This window comes from Botrytis deweyae (genome assembly GCF_014898535.1).
Source record: "Botrytis deweyae strain B1 chromosome Unknown BDEW_007, whole genome shotgun sequence".
Taxonomy (NCBI): Eukaryota; Fungi; Ascomycota; class Leotiomycetes; order Helotiales; family Sclerotiniaceae; genus Botrytis; species Botrytis deweyae.
In genome coordinates, this window is record NW_024066214.1 from 1198610 (window position 1) to 1213126 (window position 14517).

The 14517-nt window shown below is 43.9% G+C and overlaps 5 protein-coding genes across 5 annotated transcripts; 3 read left to right on the forward strand and 2 right to left on the reverse strand.

Moving 5' to 3' along the window:
* Positions 1 to 121: 121 nt before the first annotated feature.
* On the forward strand, positions 122 to 3997 carry EAE98_004081 (uncharacterized protein; the record flags this gene model as incomplete). Its single annotated transcript, XM_038951701.1, has 1 exon — positions 122 to 3997. One exon carries the CDS (start codon positions 122 to 124, stop codon positions 3995 to 3997), a length of 3876 nt encoding a protein of 1291 aa, XP_038812174.1.
* A 527-nt stretch (positions 3998 to 4524) lies between these two features.
* On the forward strand, positions 4525 to 5556 carry EAE98_004082 (uncharacterized protein; the record flags this gene model as incomplete). The annotated part of the gene is made up of 2 exons (XM_038951702.1): positions 4525 to 4543; positions 4825 to 5556. The coding sequence occupies 2 exons, from the start codon at positions 4525 to 4527 to the stop codon at positions 5475 to 5477; spliced, it is 672 nt and encodes a 223-aa protein (XP_038812175.1). The 3' UTR covers positions 5478 to 5556.
* On the reverse strand, positions 5534 to 6653 carry EAE98_004083 (uncharacterized protein; the record flags this gene model as incomplete). Its single annotated transcript, XM_038951703.1, has 3 exons — positions 5534 to 5867; positions 5921 to 6088; positions 6409 to 6653. 3 exons carry the CDS (start codon positions 6651 to 6653, stop codon positions 5576 to 5578), a joined length of 705 nt encoding a protein of 234 aa, XP_038812176.1. The 3' UTR covers positions 5534 to 5575.
* Positions 6654 to 7515: 862 nt separating this feature from the next.
* Positions 7516 to 11208, forward strand: EAE98_004084 (uncharacterized protein; the record flags this gene model as incomplete). Its single annotated transcript, XM_038951704.1, has 1 exon — positions 7516 to 11208. The coding sequence occupies one exon, from the start codon at positions 7516 to 7518 to the stop codon at positions 11206 to 11208; it is 3693 nt and encodes a 1230-aa protein (XP_038812177.1).
* A 1108-nt stretch (positions 11209 to 12316) lies between these two features.
* EAE98_004085 (uncharacterized protein) lies at positions 12317 to 13283 on the reverse strand (the record flags this gene model as incomplete). Its single annotated transcript, XM_038951705.1, has 3 exons — positions 12317 to 12736; positions 12806 to 13096; positions 13152 to 13283. The coding sequence occupies 3 exons, from the start codon at positions 13281 to 13283 to the stop codon at positions 12317 to 12319; spliced, it is 843 nt and encodes a 280-aa protein (XP_038812178.1).
* Between the last annotated feature and the right edge of the window lie 1234 nt (positions 13284 to 14517).

Here is a 14517-nt window from a genome sequence, read left to right on the forward strand (position 1 = left end):
GGCCGCTAAGGTAAACCTTAATTTTTTTCCCGGGCCCAAATTTTAAAAGTGTAGCCCTCTCTTTTACTGCCAACTGTATAAATTGCCAGTCAATGGATTAGAAAATGCATGCCGGCAGCTGATGCCTCCATTTTCGAACTCTCTACCAAGACGATGGTCGCCATCGGAATTGCCAATTCTTCCGTTCCTTGCACCGAGAGTCTTCCAGCCATGGCCCTCCAAGGGTGCCAGAGTTTATTTGAAAACGAAAACGGGACGAAACCAAGGCCATGACAGGCGCGCACGATCGCCAGTTGAGAGGGGGGAAGACAGATTTTCAAATTGTCCGGGAGATTCATCACCAAATGTGCTAGTGCAACCCAACACAAGATATGCCAGATTCAGCAAACGACGAACGACCCCCACTTCCTTCGCCCGCATAGACATACCTGATCATGGGTCTATCAGACACTTCTCTTCGCAAGGTAATTTCGGGAGTATAAGTGAGAGTAATGGGGATGGGCGGTCGTCTGAAGACCACTCAAAAGCACCATACGAATCAGTATTCAAGGGACCGTTGGAGTGTCAGCCGAATCCCGCCGCATCAACTCGTCAAGACTCGGAGAAAAGAGAAGATTTCATGAATACAAGCTCTTCATTGAGACCTCGTCGCGTGCGATCAACCGCATCATCGTTTTACCGTCCAGGCATACATCTTGAGACACATCGTGTGCCTCCTAGACCGGGAGTACTCCATTCGCGATCAAAAACTATTTCCAACGAAAATCATTTGTATAATCAGGATGCTTTTACGCCACGTAATACCAAGCCGAGTCGCTCTGGAAATTCTACTGCTCTTCCTCTACACAAGTTGTCAAAACTCATCCCTAAACAACCTTCAAAAACATCACCTATTTCTCCACAGATCAAGTTACTACCGGAAAAGTCTAGCAATGAAACCAATTCATCAGATCAGTCTGTCGCCGTTGCGGCAACGACAAAATTCATAATAACTCATCACAGATCTACCAGCGATAGATCTGAAAGACAAGATCCGCCGGTCACAGGTTCGCGCCTCGAAAATAACCTTCTGAGAAGGTCACTTTTTTTCCGAAGACCTAATGGATATAAATTTCTTCGTGAGAATCACCGACAACCGAAGGGTATACTGTCCGTCAATAGGAATATCTCTTTGAATCAGCGACGCCTACACTCTGAGCGCATTACAACTGATCCAGGATTGCGCCAGGAATTGGTTGCTCATTATGAACTTTGGGCCCAGCAACAAGGCCTTCCAGAGCTCTCAACCAAGTATCTCAAAGTAAAAATAGATGCAGGAGCCAACATCATGAAGTTAAAAACGTGGAAATGGTCTTCCCAATTTGCCATTATCAATCAACGACACGAAGATGCTTTGAAGGGGTTTCCTAAGTTGAAGTACAACAATGTTGCTGTGTCGAAGTTTCCCCTTGCATCGAGGTTACTATTCATAAAGCAAGACAACGTCGCTGCCCTAGCTGTCATTTGGCGTCGAGTTCCCACAGAGATTCGTTCTCATGTTTGGGAGGAGCTTATGCTCACAGCGATGGACCAATATCCTGCATCTACTCTCAAGTTACTACTTGCAACATATCAAGCACCATTCTTTCCACCTGGATGGGCGGCAAATGACTGCCTCGATTTTGCAGTATCTCATTACTTTGGGTCACAAGAGCACAAACCCACTCCAGAATCTTTCACTGCCGAGGATCTTCGACAGATATTTGAGAGTGTACAATATCTTCAGCTTCGCGGTCTCCGGCTGAGTGCGCGCTCAATCTACTTGTTGCAATTAATGATGAATGACCAAGAATTTAAGACGTTCTATCACATACTAACAGGCACAAGACAGCATCTCACTGGCAAGACCTTACTACGATTTGCCTATCGTTTTGCACGGTCTCGTCAGACAGATATGGCTTTCCAAGTACTGCAGCAAGCAACTCGACAAGGCATTGATCTAAACCTTGGAAGATGGCCACAAATCTGCAATGTGCTTCTTACCGGCAGATATCGTGACTATGATGCACATGTTACCGATACAGAACTTTTTGATTTCATGCTACATCACGGTCTGAAGCCCGGGATTGTTACATACAACATCTTGATACAAAATTCACTTCAAGCTGGAGACCACCTTACGGCGTGGCAAATCTATGATATGATGATTGAAAATCGAGTAATGGCGGACGCGTACACTTATTCAATCATGCTAAATGACGCCAAGATTCGTGGGGATGACGTTGCGGTCGAAAAATTGGCGCATTGGATGAGCGAGGACAATGTTCGAAACAGTTATACTGTCACAGACATATTAGACACAATATTTCGCTTACACAGACGAGAATATTTCAAGCGCGCCCCCAGTGAGAGAAGATCTCTTCCAACCCCGTTCTCACAGATGCTTCCAATCTATATGAAGAACTTTGAGGTGGAACCATTGGCTCAACTTATACCTAGATTTCATGAGAATTTCTTAGATCTGGGGTCGATGAATCCTGACGATGGCGTAGATGACATCCACCATGACATCCAGGGTCGTGTGGAAGAAGACACACATCATCCCGACTTGTCTGTTACAAACCAACCCGAAACTGCCATACCACCCCTCGAGTCCGCTGCCGAAGACGCTCTTCTAGAACCGAACTATGTAACCTTAATAGTGATGCTGAAATCATACATTGGCAGCGTTCGGAACTACAAGGCTTTATTGAGATTTTACAACCATTTCAAAGCCCTGATAGCTGCAAGAGATCCAATAGTCGCTCCTCTACTGGTGAAAGCTCAAATCTACAACCACTTGCTCGTTGGGCTCGGCCATCTCGATGCACCAATGCACGACTGTTTGAAAATCGTTGCTGATATGCAAGCTCCGCATTCAAAACCAAGGAACTCGGTAACTGAAAGTGAGATTGATCAATCTCTTGATGAGGATGATGTGACTGCAGTGTCAAGTAGCTCGGAAGAGAGCGACATTGATTCTCAGTCAGATGATGCATCTTTTGATGCTAATGACGATACTTTCCAGCCACCCCCTCCAAGTCTTCATACATGGACTACATTACTTAATGTATTCATGCAACGTCATCAACCTCGTGCAGCCGAAAAGGTGTTACAGATCATGATTGAAAAGGAAGGTTTGGAGCCTAACCAAGCAACATGGAATGCATTGACCATGGGCTACATGAGACTCCAAGACCCACAAATGACCGCAGATGCCCTCATTCGAACAAAGCGGGCCGGATTCATTGTCGACCATATCATGGCAAGCAGGTGGTGGCTCAGATTTCAAGCTAGAGCTCGTTTAAGTGAAGCCTTGCAATCTGCTTCTGGTGGCAATGAGACATCACTGGCAGATGTAGCCAATGCTATGGAGTCTGAGTCCGAGATGTTAGATATGGCTGAGGACGATATCATCGATGAAGAAGTTTTGGAGGCTACCACTTCTAGAACAGGAGATATATATCGTATTCTTAAGCGCCGTCTACAAGCTGTCAATTCTCCGGTCTATCCTAATTGGATCTTTGACGCTATGATCCGGGCCGGCGAAGAAAATGTTATCGAGCCGGAAACAGAGCCAACAAGCGATGAAGTGGCCGAACTTGAAAGTGCATCGACTGAATCTTTGGATCAACCAAGTGAGCAGGCAGGCAGATCAACTGTCGACGATGTAGTTGAGTCTGCAATGGTATCGGCTCAACCAGACAAGTCAATTAGTGTCAACGAACAGAATTCAGGACAGCTTCCACACAGTCAAATAGATGATCAACCTGAACAACGACAACGACACTTAGTGATTGAAGATAAAAGAGATTCGAGACTGCTGCCAACCAATAAGCTAATCATCCGAAGAACGACACAATGGATAATGACGCCTGAAGCAAAAGCATTCCGCCGCAGCTCTCAGGAAAAGGGGTTATTGCAGGGAGCAAATCATGTTGACGGCTATGATAAAAATGATAAGGACCGACAATCTTGAAGATGTAAATATTGTATTACATATTTAGATGAGAGTGAGATCAAAGCTTGTAAATTTTTATATATACCACTTTTACATGTATAGATGTATAGGGCTAGGGTTATTCGGGTTGTTTTGGATATAGACGTCATCATGAGCCGGGCACAGTGTTGCTTATTTTATTTTCTTATGTGCAACTATGTATTATACCTCATGATAGAACAGACGAATTAGAAATTCATCTCCATACCATACTTGCCGATTCTATTGGTTTCTTTTTATCAATGAGAATACGATCTTTGGCGATTGGCGGCGAAGACATCTTTCATGATGGTGCGCCCGGTGAGCTTCATACACGTTTACATTCCCGGTGAACCCCTGTTTGAGCTCAACTAGAGTTTTTATGCGAGACTCATCGATAAGCGCGAGGGGTTTCTTATCATGTATGCCAAACTTTTGGTGGGGTTTTATTTACCTTGTGCTCCTGTCAATCCAATGCAATTTGAAGCTGTCTATTGAACAATTGAAGGATCAATAATAACCTCATCATGCCAGACAAGGACGCAGGTACTCCAAGAGTCTTTCTCATTAGACAGTAAGTATTTGCTCTACTCAGCCTAGAGAAGCCTCGATCAAAACATCCTCCATGGGTTATATATTATTCTTATGTCCCGACCCGATGCAAATTGGATGGGTGATGAATGCTAACTCTGTATCAGTGGTAAGTCATTTATGGCTCTTTTAATATTATAATTCACACTTGCATCATGCGTTGTTTAAAACCCGCGCATATCCATTAGGGATCTCAAGGTTTGAACAGTCAAATTTCTAACTTCATCACCTCCCAGGCGAAACAGAATGGACCATCTCAGGCCGTTACACAGGCCGAAGTGACATCCCTCTAACTCCTCATGGAGAAACCCAAGTTTCCTCTTCCGCTGGCGTCCTAGTTGGTCCCTCCAAAATTATCAATCCTTCAAAGCTCGCGCACATATTCATCTCCCCCCGAACCCGCGCTCGTCGCACATTCGAAATTCTCTTTGACGAAAAAACACAGCAACAACTTGCAGATAAAACAGAAGTCACAGAAGATATTAGGGAGTGGGAATATGGAGCTTATGAAGGACTACTCACTGCGCAGATCAGAGCTGCGCGGAAGGAACGGGGTTTGGATGCAGAGAGACCGTGGAATATTTGGACCGATGGATGTGAGGATGGAGAAAGCGCGGATGAGGTGAAGGAGAGATTGGATGGGGTTATTGCAAAGATTAGAGAGATGCAAGGTCCGTACATGCATGGGGAGAAGGGGGTGGATGTTGTGTTGATTGCGCATGGACATATTTTGAGAGCGTTTGCGAAGAGATGGATTGGGTTTGAGTTGGGAAGAGCGTTGCCCATGATGCTTGAGCCGGGAGCTGTAGGTGTGTTGAGTTATGAACATCATAAGGTTGATGAACCGGCATTCTTGTTGGGTGTGAATATGGGTGCTAGCGAAGAGTAAAAGTTTCAGTTCATGGGAACGATTAGACTGCATATTAAGTAGACATAGATATTAGAGCAATTGCTTCAACACAAGCCTGATATTACAAATTCTGGGTATCATGATTTTCGTTTAAATGTGTATAAGAACAAACCCTCGCGAGTAAAAGTGACCCTATCCTGATCCTCAATTTCCTCGACTAGGAACTTCTTCTTAGCTTTCTTCATAAACTGCATATCTGCCTTTCTCCTCTTCTTGAAACAGAAGTAAATAGTCGCATCCTTTGATAATTCCAATAGCTCTTCGAGCGTCTGAAGTAGTAATGGAAATGCGGGTTCAAAATAGACGCAATCAGCTGCTAAAATAACATCTGGTTTGTCTTTCACTACTAGCTCTGGTAATGGTTCGCCCCTGTACTAGTCAGATTATACTCATAAATAAGAAGAGGGGGGTTCAGAGCATACCAATTCAAGGTCAGCGGCTCGACTTTCGAGGAAACTTCGTTAAGAGCAATATTTTGCTTCATGAGTTCGTACATAACTTCCATGTCGGAGAGGATTAATGGATGTTGGAGATCACATGCTAGAGCTACGGCTAACCCAACTAATCCACCTCCAGCCCCAAGTTCGAGTCTGGATCTTCGTTAGTTCTTGAGCTTTTGGATTGTGCTGTGCTGTGCTTTGTATATGGTGCTGTAAAGTCTCATAACTCGAATCACTATTTCCCTTTTCTGCATTTCTTTTCCATTCCTATGTAAGACCTCCTCCAGATCCCTTGGGATATCAAAGAGATCAGACTATACTATATGATTGCGTGATATCATGGTAACTACATATCACTGTAGAAAAACAAGCAACACATGACTATTCCCCGGATATCAAAATCTGGAAGTCCTTCCACAAGATGATTTTTGCGGGTTTTGAAATGAGATGAGATATGAGACGAAACTTACATCTTAGCATCCTTCAGAGTATCTTTATGATACCGCAGCATGTGCTGCGCAAGTACCATACCCGCAGGCCAAAGTTGACCACCACATCCTTTTGAGAGATCTTCGTGTAGTTTTAGTGGGGGCTCGAGAAGACCGGAAAAGTTTACGGTGCTGGTTGTGGCCGCTTTGTAGGTTGGTAGAGGAGCCAGATCAATGCCAATTGCTAGGGGAGAGAACTCCGGGGAGGGAGATCTGGAAGAAGTCATTTTGGGGATTTGAAAAAATTGGAAACCCGCCGCAACAACATTCATGCACTTCTAGACTTTTGATATTGCCCCACCATCCCACCATGAATTATGCCGTGTTATGTAAGCCATCTCGCCTAATGTGGTTCACCGTCTTAGAACGAGTTTCGATATCCCTTCATCTGTTCTCCCTGTGACAACCCTTTTTAAAACACCAAAAGGGCATTTTCCTGGCCTGAACAATTGAATATACTCGGCAAGGAATGCTAAGACCATCGAATAATGATGCAGGATTTGATGAAGTCTACAATTAATGAGCTGTTGAAAGGTTCAGATAACCCTATGTACTGACTACACTTTCGATTTGAACCTCCTTCTGTTGCTGCCAAAATCCTACGAAATTATCACAGATTACATCTTGCCTGGAGAGGGAATGAACTACGAAAATCACTTCTAAAGCTTTACTTGGATATGTTTCTTGAATTTATTCCTGTTTCCTCAAACTTGCTACAGAATGTTACTAGCCTCGGTGGGGCTGGTCAATGGAATTTGACTATGTATAGCCTCAAATCAGCATTTCAACCTCCATAGATATCTCAATTGTCTAGTAAGGCGGGGGTATGATAATTCCTTATCCCTTACATCACGATGGTTCTCGAATTTCAGGTAAGGTGATACCGATAGGTGGATCTCCCTCTACTGCGCCTTTGGAATATCTGGCGATGGCAAGTCCATGATATCTAGCTTTTCCTATGTCGAATTTCTTCTGCCAGTCGCCGTTTTCATCCAAAGATTCTGTTGACATGTATTATCTCTCATTCTGTATGCAAGTAGTATCTTCATCCTGACGTTCTGAGAATTATATCTGCAAGACTCTCTGGATATGGCATTGAGGATTACTTTGTCTGGTGTTGCTATCTTTGGAGCAGTCGTTGATGCTATACCATCTATCGCATACCCGATCAATTCTCAGTTCCCTCCTATTGCGCGCGTGTCAATACCTTATTCATATACATTTCCCCAATCAACATTTACTTCAACATCCCCTCTCAGCTACAGCTTAGCAGACTCGCCTCAATGGCTCTCCATTGATAGTACTTCTCGAACATTATCAGGCATACCATCTAGTAGTGATACTGGCACTGGAACTGTAACGGAGGTTATCTTTGGAGTAATTGCAAGCGACTCCTCGGGATCTGTGACGTCGAATACTACTCTAGTAGTGTCCAAAAACTCACCACCGACAATTAAAATTTCAGCCCAATCGCAACTTGCTTCAGAAGGGCCTTTCTCAGCACCGTCCACGTTATTATACCATCCTTCATCATCCTTCGAGATCAGCTTCGACCCGGCAACTTTCTCAAGTCCTAGCGGGACAGCTCTTAAATACTACGCTTTAACAGTCGACGATACACCTCTACCTTCGTGGGTTCTTTTCGACGAGAACACCCTTACTTTTAGCGGTCAAACACCGGAGTATGCTTCCCTCATACAACCACCACAGACTTTCGGAGTTCAGCTTATTGCTTCGGATGTATCAGGATACTCTGGAGCATCGATTCCCTTCAACATTAGAGTTGGGGTACATCTACTGGCATTTAGTACAGTAAACTCAGTTGTTAATGCTACACCAGGAGTCGAGGTCAACTACACAGGTCTACAAAACAGTCTGCAGCTTGATGGACAGCCCGCCAATGCTTCAAGCATAGTCTCAGTCACTGCTCAAACGCCAGAATGGCTTGACTTCGATAATACTACTCTCAGTCTGATCGGCACACCACCATCTGATGCAATCTCGTACAATGTCTCCGTACAGGCTGTAGATATATATGGGGATCAAGTTAATACTGTGGTGCTCATCAAAATAGCTACAGCATTATTCGTTGGTCCTATAAAAGATGTGAATGCAAGTATTGGTTCCAAATTCTCTTTTAGCCTCGGCGCTTATATTGGAAACAATTACGATACTACATTAACAGCACAAGTATCTCCACCAACGGACTGGATATATTTTGATGCTCATAGTTTCAAAATATCAGGAAAGGTGCCTACATCTGCTAAACCCTCAAACATCAATATCACACTTACAGCAACCTCTAAAACATCAAGACGCTCAAGCTCCGAATCTTTCAATTTAGCCATTCAAGCATCAGATGGCTCCTCATCTACAGCTGGTCCACCAGCATCGGGTACATCTGCAACATCTGGTGTAAACTCACCTGCGAGCGGACATTTGAGCAAAGGAGTCATTGCGGCAATTGTGGTTCCAGTATTGATTGTTTTTATCGCACTTATTCTCTGTCTGTTTTATTACCGCAGAAAACGTTCCAGCTCCTCGTTACGTTCAGGGGGACCTTCCAAAGAGGATATTTCAGGTCCCATAAGAAGCACGTCTAGCATAGAACGAGCATATTCTGCTAAAAAGATCGCACCTCTGCAGCTCGATACCTCTGGCTTCTCCATCGATGCTAGTTCTAGTGTTTACACATCGACTACCCCCAATATCGTGGTTCATGACAATCGCAAATCTCTCCGACGCTCACAAACTTTGGCTCCAAAGTCGAAGTTTCGCGAATCTCAAAGCTTTGGAAGTAGGGCGCGTGCAAATTCGGAAAATGCACTTAGCAAAACTCCAAATCGGAGTACATGGAGAAATACTCAAGAAACGGATTATACTTTGGATAGTGCGAGAACAAATAGTACTAATATGCTACAACGGAACTATTCGAACTACTCACGGAAAGGACACACGAGACGATCGCAATATGTCGTGGGTAACGATCCAAGGTTAAGGAACAGTGAAATGAGCCAACTTGGCAATCAAACTCTCTTTGGCACCAACCCTTCTGATGGTACGATATTGAATTTGACGGATAGTAACTTTTCAACTTCTCCTTTGGATGACTTCTCAGTATTATCAGGAGATTGGAGTAAAGCAACCCGAGCACCTCTTGCACCACGACAAAACAAACAAAGTCAAAATAACGAGAGAAAAGGAGCCCATCGTAAATCCACAACGCGAAATCTCAATTTCGCATTGGCAGAAGGTGTAGATAAACGATTGAGTGGGCTTGGTCACGGAGCTCGAGAATCTATTTCTTCATTCGATATCTTGAACTCACCAGGTCGCAGAGGAAGTATAGGACATGGTCAACATCCCAGTCTCGCACGCAATTCTCGCACGTGGAAAACGGTTCATACTCTGGATACCGATGTTGATAAACATCGCAGTGCAACAAGCGTATACTCAACCACCTCCACTGATCTTCTGAAATTCGGCCACGCAACGGTATCGCCAAGCGGCGGTAATGGAATGTTAAGCATCAAACCCGTACCTAAGAGTCCTCGGGCCCCGGCACCAATCTGGGAGTCGGAAACCGGAGGAAATAGTAGAATGTCGTATAGTAGCATCAACACACGACCAGTCTCTCGTCGCGGAGGCGCATCTCCTTTTTTCAGCGGAGGGGGTATGGCCTCTGTGCGTCGCAAGGCAAGAAGAAGTTACGCGGATTCGCCAACCGTGCCGGAAGAAGTACATGTTGGAGATGAAGTACAAGCCGCTAGTGCGGGAATCAATAACGACTCGTTGGGAATAACATATCCGAATGGGTATTCGAGCGCTAAAGAAGGAACCAGACAGTTGAGATCGTATATCCAGGCTACGTTTAGCAAAAGCAGATTGAAGGGTAGCGACAGTTTGGTCAGCTTGGATAGTAGGTTCGAGAGTGTGAGTCCGAGTATGCAGGAATTACAGATTCGTCAAGAGCAAGTGCCCAACTCGGGAAATATTTCTGAGAGTCAGAGTAGGCATACGCAGCTTTTAGAAATAGATAGAAGAGAACGAGAAAGAGAAAGAGAAAGAGGAACAAGACAACAAACCACAGAAACCGAAAATGGCAGCGACATCCTCCCCAGCGAATTCAGCGCCGGCAGCTGGGAAAGCATGGGCGAAAGCACAGATGTCGATTCGCAGCCTAATTTCATACGCCACGGCACTACCACGACGATTCCCCAAATCCCGCAACTCCCCCCTTTGGGCGGTAGTACGAGCGGATCTGGGATAGGAGGTGCAAGCGCGACGGGAAACACATCGAGAGGAAGAAGTTCCACACTCGCCATCCCGCACTTCTCGCCTTTTCTATCGAATCCATATACCCCTGATCTCGGAGAATCTGCGGATTCTATCTGGAATGAACAAAATCAGAACCCAGCGTTGAGAAGATCAACAGAAGCGGATTTGAAAGGAGATGGTTATTACACCTCTGCTTCACATCCCCACTCGACTTCACATTCTCATTCCAATTCCAATTCTCATTCACATTCTCACTCTCACTCCCTTTCTCAAAACAAAAATCCAGAACAAACCCCCCACGAAGCGCGCGAAGAATCCCCCACAATGGGAAATCTCATTGTGGGACCCAATGCGCGGATGGTGAAGGGGGCGGGCCGCAGACCGGTAAGTGTAGATGCGAGGGAGAATAAGAGGATTGGGAGTACGAAGGCGAGGATTGGTCGGCAGGGGGAGGGGGACGGGGTGGGGATGGGGAGTGAGGGGGATTTTAGCGCGTATATTTGAGGGTTTTGGGGTTTGTTTTTGTTTGACGGATGGGAAGGGAGGGGGAGAGGGATGGACGAAGGGATGGACGAAGGGATGGAGGGGTTATTGGGATTTGGCATTGTGATTGGGATTGGGATTGCGGGATTGATGATAGATGGATGAATGAATGAATTGAATGGATGTTTTTGTATTTTTTATTTTCTAGCTTGATTCGGACAAGGAGACGAGCGAACGAACGAGCGAGCGAGAGCAAGTGCGGGAGCGGGAGTCAAATTGGAAGTAACAAGGATAGCATCGCATCGCATAACATAACATATCATAGCATAGACACGTTATGAAACATACCTAGCTAGGTGTGAAGGAATCTCAAATATGGCGTTGTGAAAGTTACTCACTCACTCACTCACTTACTCACTTATTACTTATTACTTACTTTACTCACCTACAATAACACGAATATCTCTACGAGAATACGAATATCAGTCAAGATATCAATCAAATAGTATAATCTAATCTACCTAGTAATCACAATGAGCAATTGGAATTTATTTCGAAAAGTCAAGTAAAGTGTGAGTTAGAAGTAAAAGTAACAGTACAAGTAAGTAAGCATTATGAAAAGAAATCGGTTAATTTATTTACAAGTGGATAGACGTATCGTAGAAATGAAATAAAAATGAAATTGAAATTGAAATTGAAATTTGTGAATAATCATTAGGGAATTTATTTATTCATTTATTTGTTCATTTATTCATCCATATCATCCCATATCATCCCATCCTATCCTATCCATCCTACTCCATCAACCCCCTTTTGTGTATATAAAAAAAAGACAAGACAAGAAGGTAAAAAAAAATACAAAAAAGCAGAAAAGCAAAAAAAGGATCATTGGGGTATTCCATATATCCATCCATTCCCTAAACACCCCTAAACACCCCTAAACACCAATTCCCTCGTAACTTATTCCTTCCAGGATTATCAAAATCTCGCTATTTACCCTATCCTATCCTATCCTATCCTATCCTACGCTATGCTATGCTATGCTATACTTTTTGATTGAACGATTGATCCCTTCCCGCCAAATGGGCACGCTACTCACGCCCAAAACCATCTACCTTCCCACCCCTGACTAAATCCTAGTAAACCTCGTCACGTTACTCGCAACACTATAGATGCTACTTCTGGGTGCAGGCGGGGGTCTCAAATTCGCAGGATGCATTGCGGTAGGTGGTCTCTCGACACCGGGAACGATGGGACTACTTCTATCATTTTTTTGATGATCGTAGCTTTCGCCGACTTCGAGATCTGGGTGGAAGGGCTGCGGGTCTGAGATGACGGGTTTGGAGATGTGGAATTGCGAAGCGCGAAGAGGGAGACGGAAGGGGAAGCGCGATTTGCGGCGTTCGGCAGGATTGGTGTAGTAGGAGGGGAGATCGTTGTTGATGGAGGAGGGGAGGGAGAGGCGTTTTTCGTAGGGGTTGGGGGTGTCGGTGGCGCCGTGAGCGCGGAGTTGGCGTGCGGTTTTGGTTTTGGTGGTGAAGATTTGGGACTGTGAGTGTGTTAGTGGATTTGTTATGAAAGAGTAGGGGGAGAAGGAGTGGAAGGAAAGAGGACTTACGGCTATACAATTGATACCTCCTAGAATAGCTGAAAGACATCCCGAAGAAATAACCACACGCCACATAGGTAATCCTAAGTTTTGAACAGAAGTGGCATTCTTGTTCAAGTTTCCGAGGATATTGAAACCAAGAGCTAACATGGAGAGACCGAGGAAGAGAAAGCCATTGTGGGGACAGAGGAGAGGCCAGAAATTCTCAAAGTATTTCTTGAAGAGGGAGAGCTCTGAGATAATGAGGAAGATTCCGATAGAGCTGGTGATGAAGTGAGAGACTCCATCAAAGAAGAAGAACTAGATGAAGTGTTAGTTGGGTATTGATATAATTAACGAGGGAAGAGGGACTTACGTTAGAGGTCTTGACGGTCATGACAAGCATGATCCAACTTGCTGCGATAACATCGAGGAGTGCTATAATGTTCATAACACGAATGATGTTAAGAATCACAAAGCCTCGACCGGCTTGTTTGACGTTCAACATCGTGATTATATTGTATTAAAGGACGAAAATGTGTATAAATTTCGAGTCTAAGAATGTGTTAGCCAAGTGTATTGGATGATATCCAAGTCGACGGCAAGAAAGAACTTACAATTGTGGAAAGGAAGAGTAGGAGTAACTGCCTGCAGTAGATAGAAGAGTTTTGGAATACTTTCAAAGTATGTGTGTAGTAGAAACTAAGTATGAAACCTGGCAAGTAAAGTTGTGCTGTGTAGTTGTAGTTGTGTATAGAACTTTTAGAAAGATCGTGAAGAAGTGTATAATAATTTTCAAAGTCAAAAAAGGAAGAAACAGATTCAGGATCTCAAACAGGAGGAAAAGAAGATATATTAAATAAAATAATTGTTCGTTATTGAAGTGCCGACTTCATTGTTTGAATAATTCTAACAATAGAAATAAAGATCTTTCCGAAATAGTCTTATTGTCTTCAAAGGTAGACAATAGACACAAAAGACGAAAAGGTGAATGTATATGAAGATTGAAAGAAGTATCCCCCAAACCCTTTGACTCAAACTTTGACGCCAAAAGATGTAGCTATTGTGGGGTGAATGAAGTCTTTATTATCCCATGATTGACCAAAAGATGAAAGGAAATCCAATAACATATAGATTACCTAGAGATTCTTTGACCATCATGTACAACCTCTAGAACTTATTCAGAAGAGAAATCTCGAAAGGGCAGAAATGAATGGATGAAAATAGGTAAGGTTTGATCACCCAAACTCGCTTTGCTTCAAGGTGTTTAAGGAGAACTCCTCTCTGGCGCGAAAGAGTTGAAAAGACGCGCTTGACATCGATCATCGTCGTAACAAAGTTCCTTCTCATCCAATGAAGTCGAAATGCAATGCATGAATTGATTGTCAAGTCAGAGAGAGGTTTGGAAATAGCTCTGTTTCGTGATATAAAAGTCGAGTTCCCATCATTGGATGAAAAATGCCTTTTGGGTAAGGATGTTTCATGATTTGAATGTAAGGTTACATACCGAGTGTGTGTTGAAAGAAGAGAAAGAAGAGAGAGAGAGGAAGAAGGAAACTTTGGGCCAATTGTTCTTGTTGAAAGGTCTTTGTAAGGGACGTACTGCATACAATGAATGTACTTACCGTATACGTACAATTCTTTTTATAACTTGCGTTTGTAAATAGAAACAGACTTCATCCATCGTACAAATGTAGATGAACAGATTCGTACCTCGTGGGAGTACTGTAGTCTCGTAAATA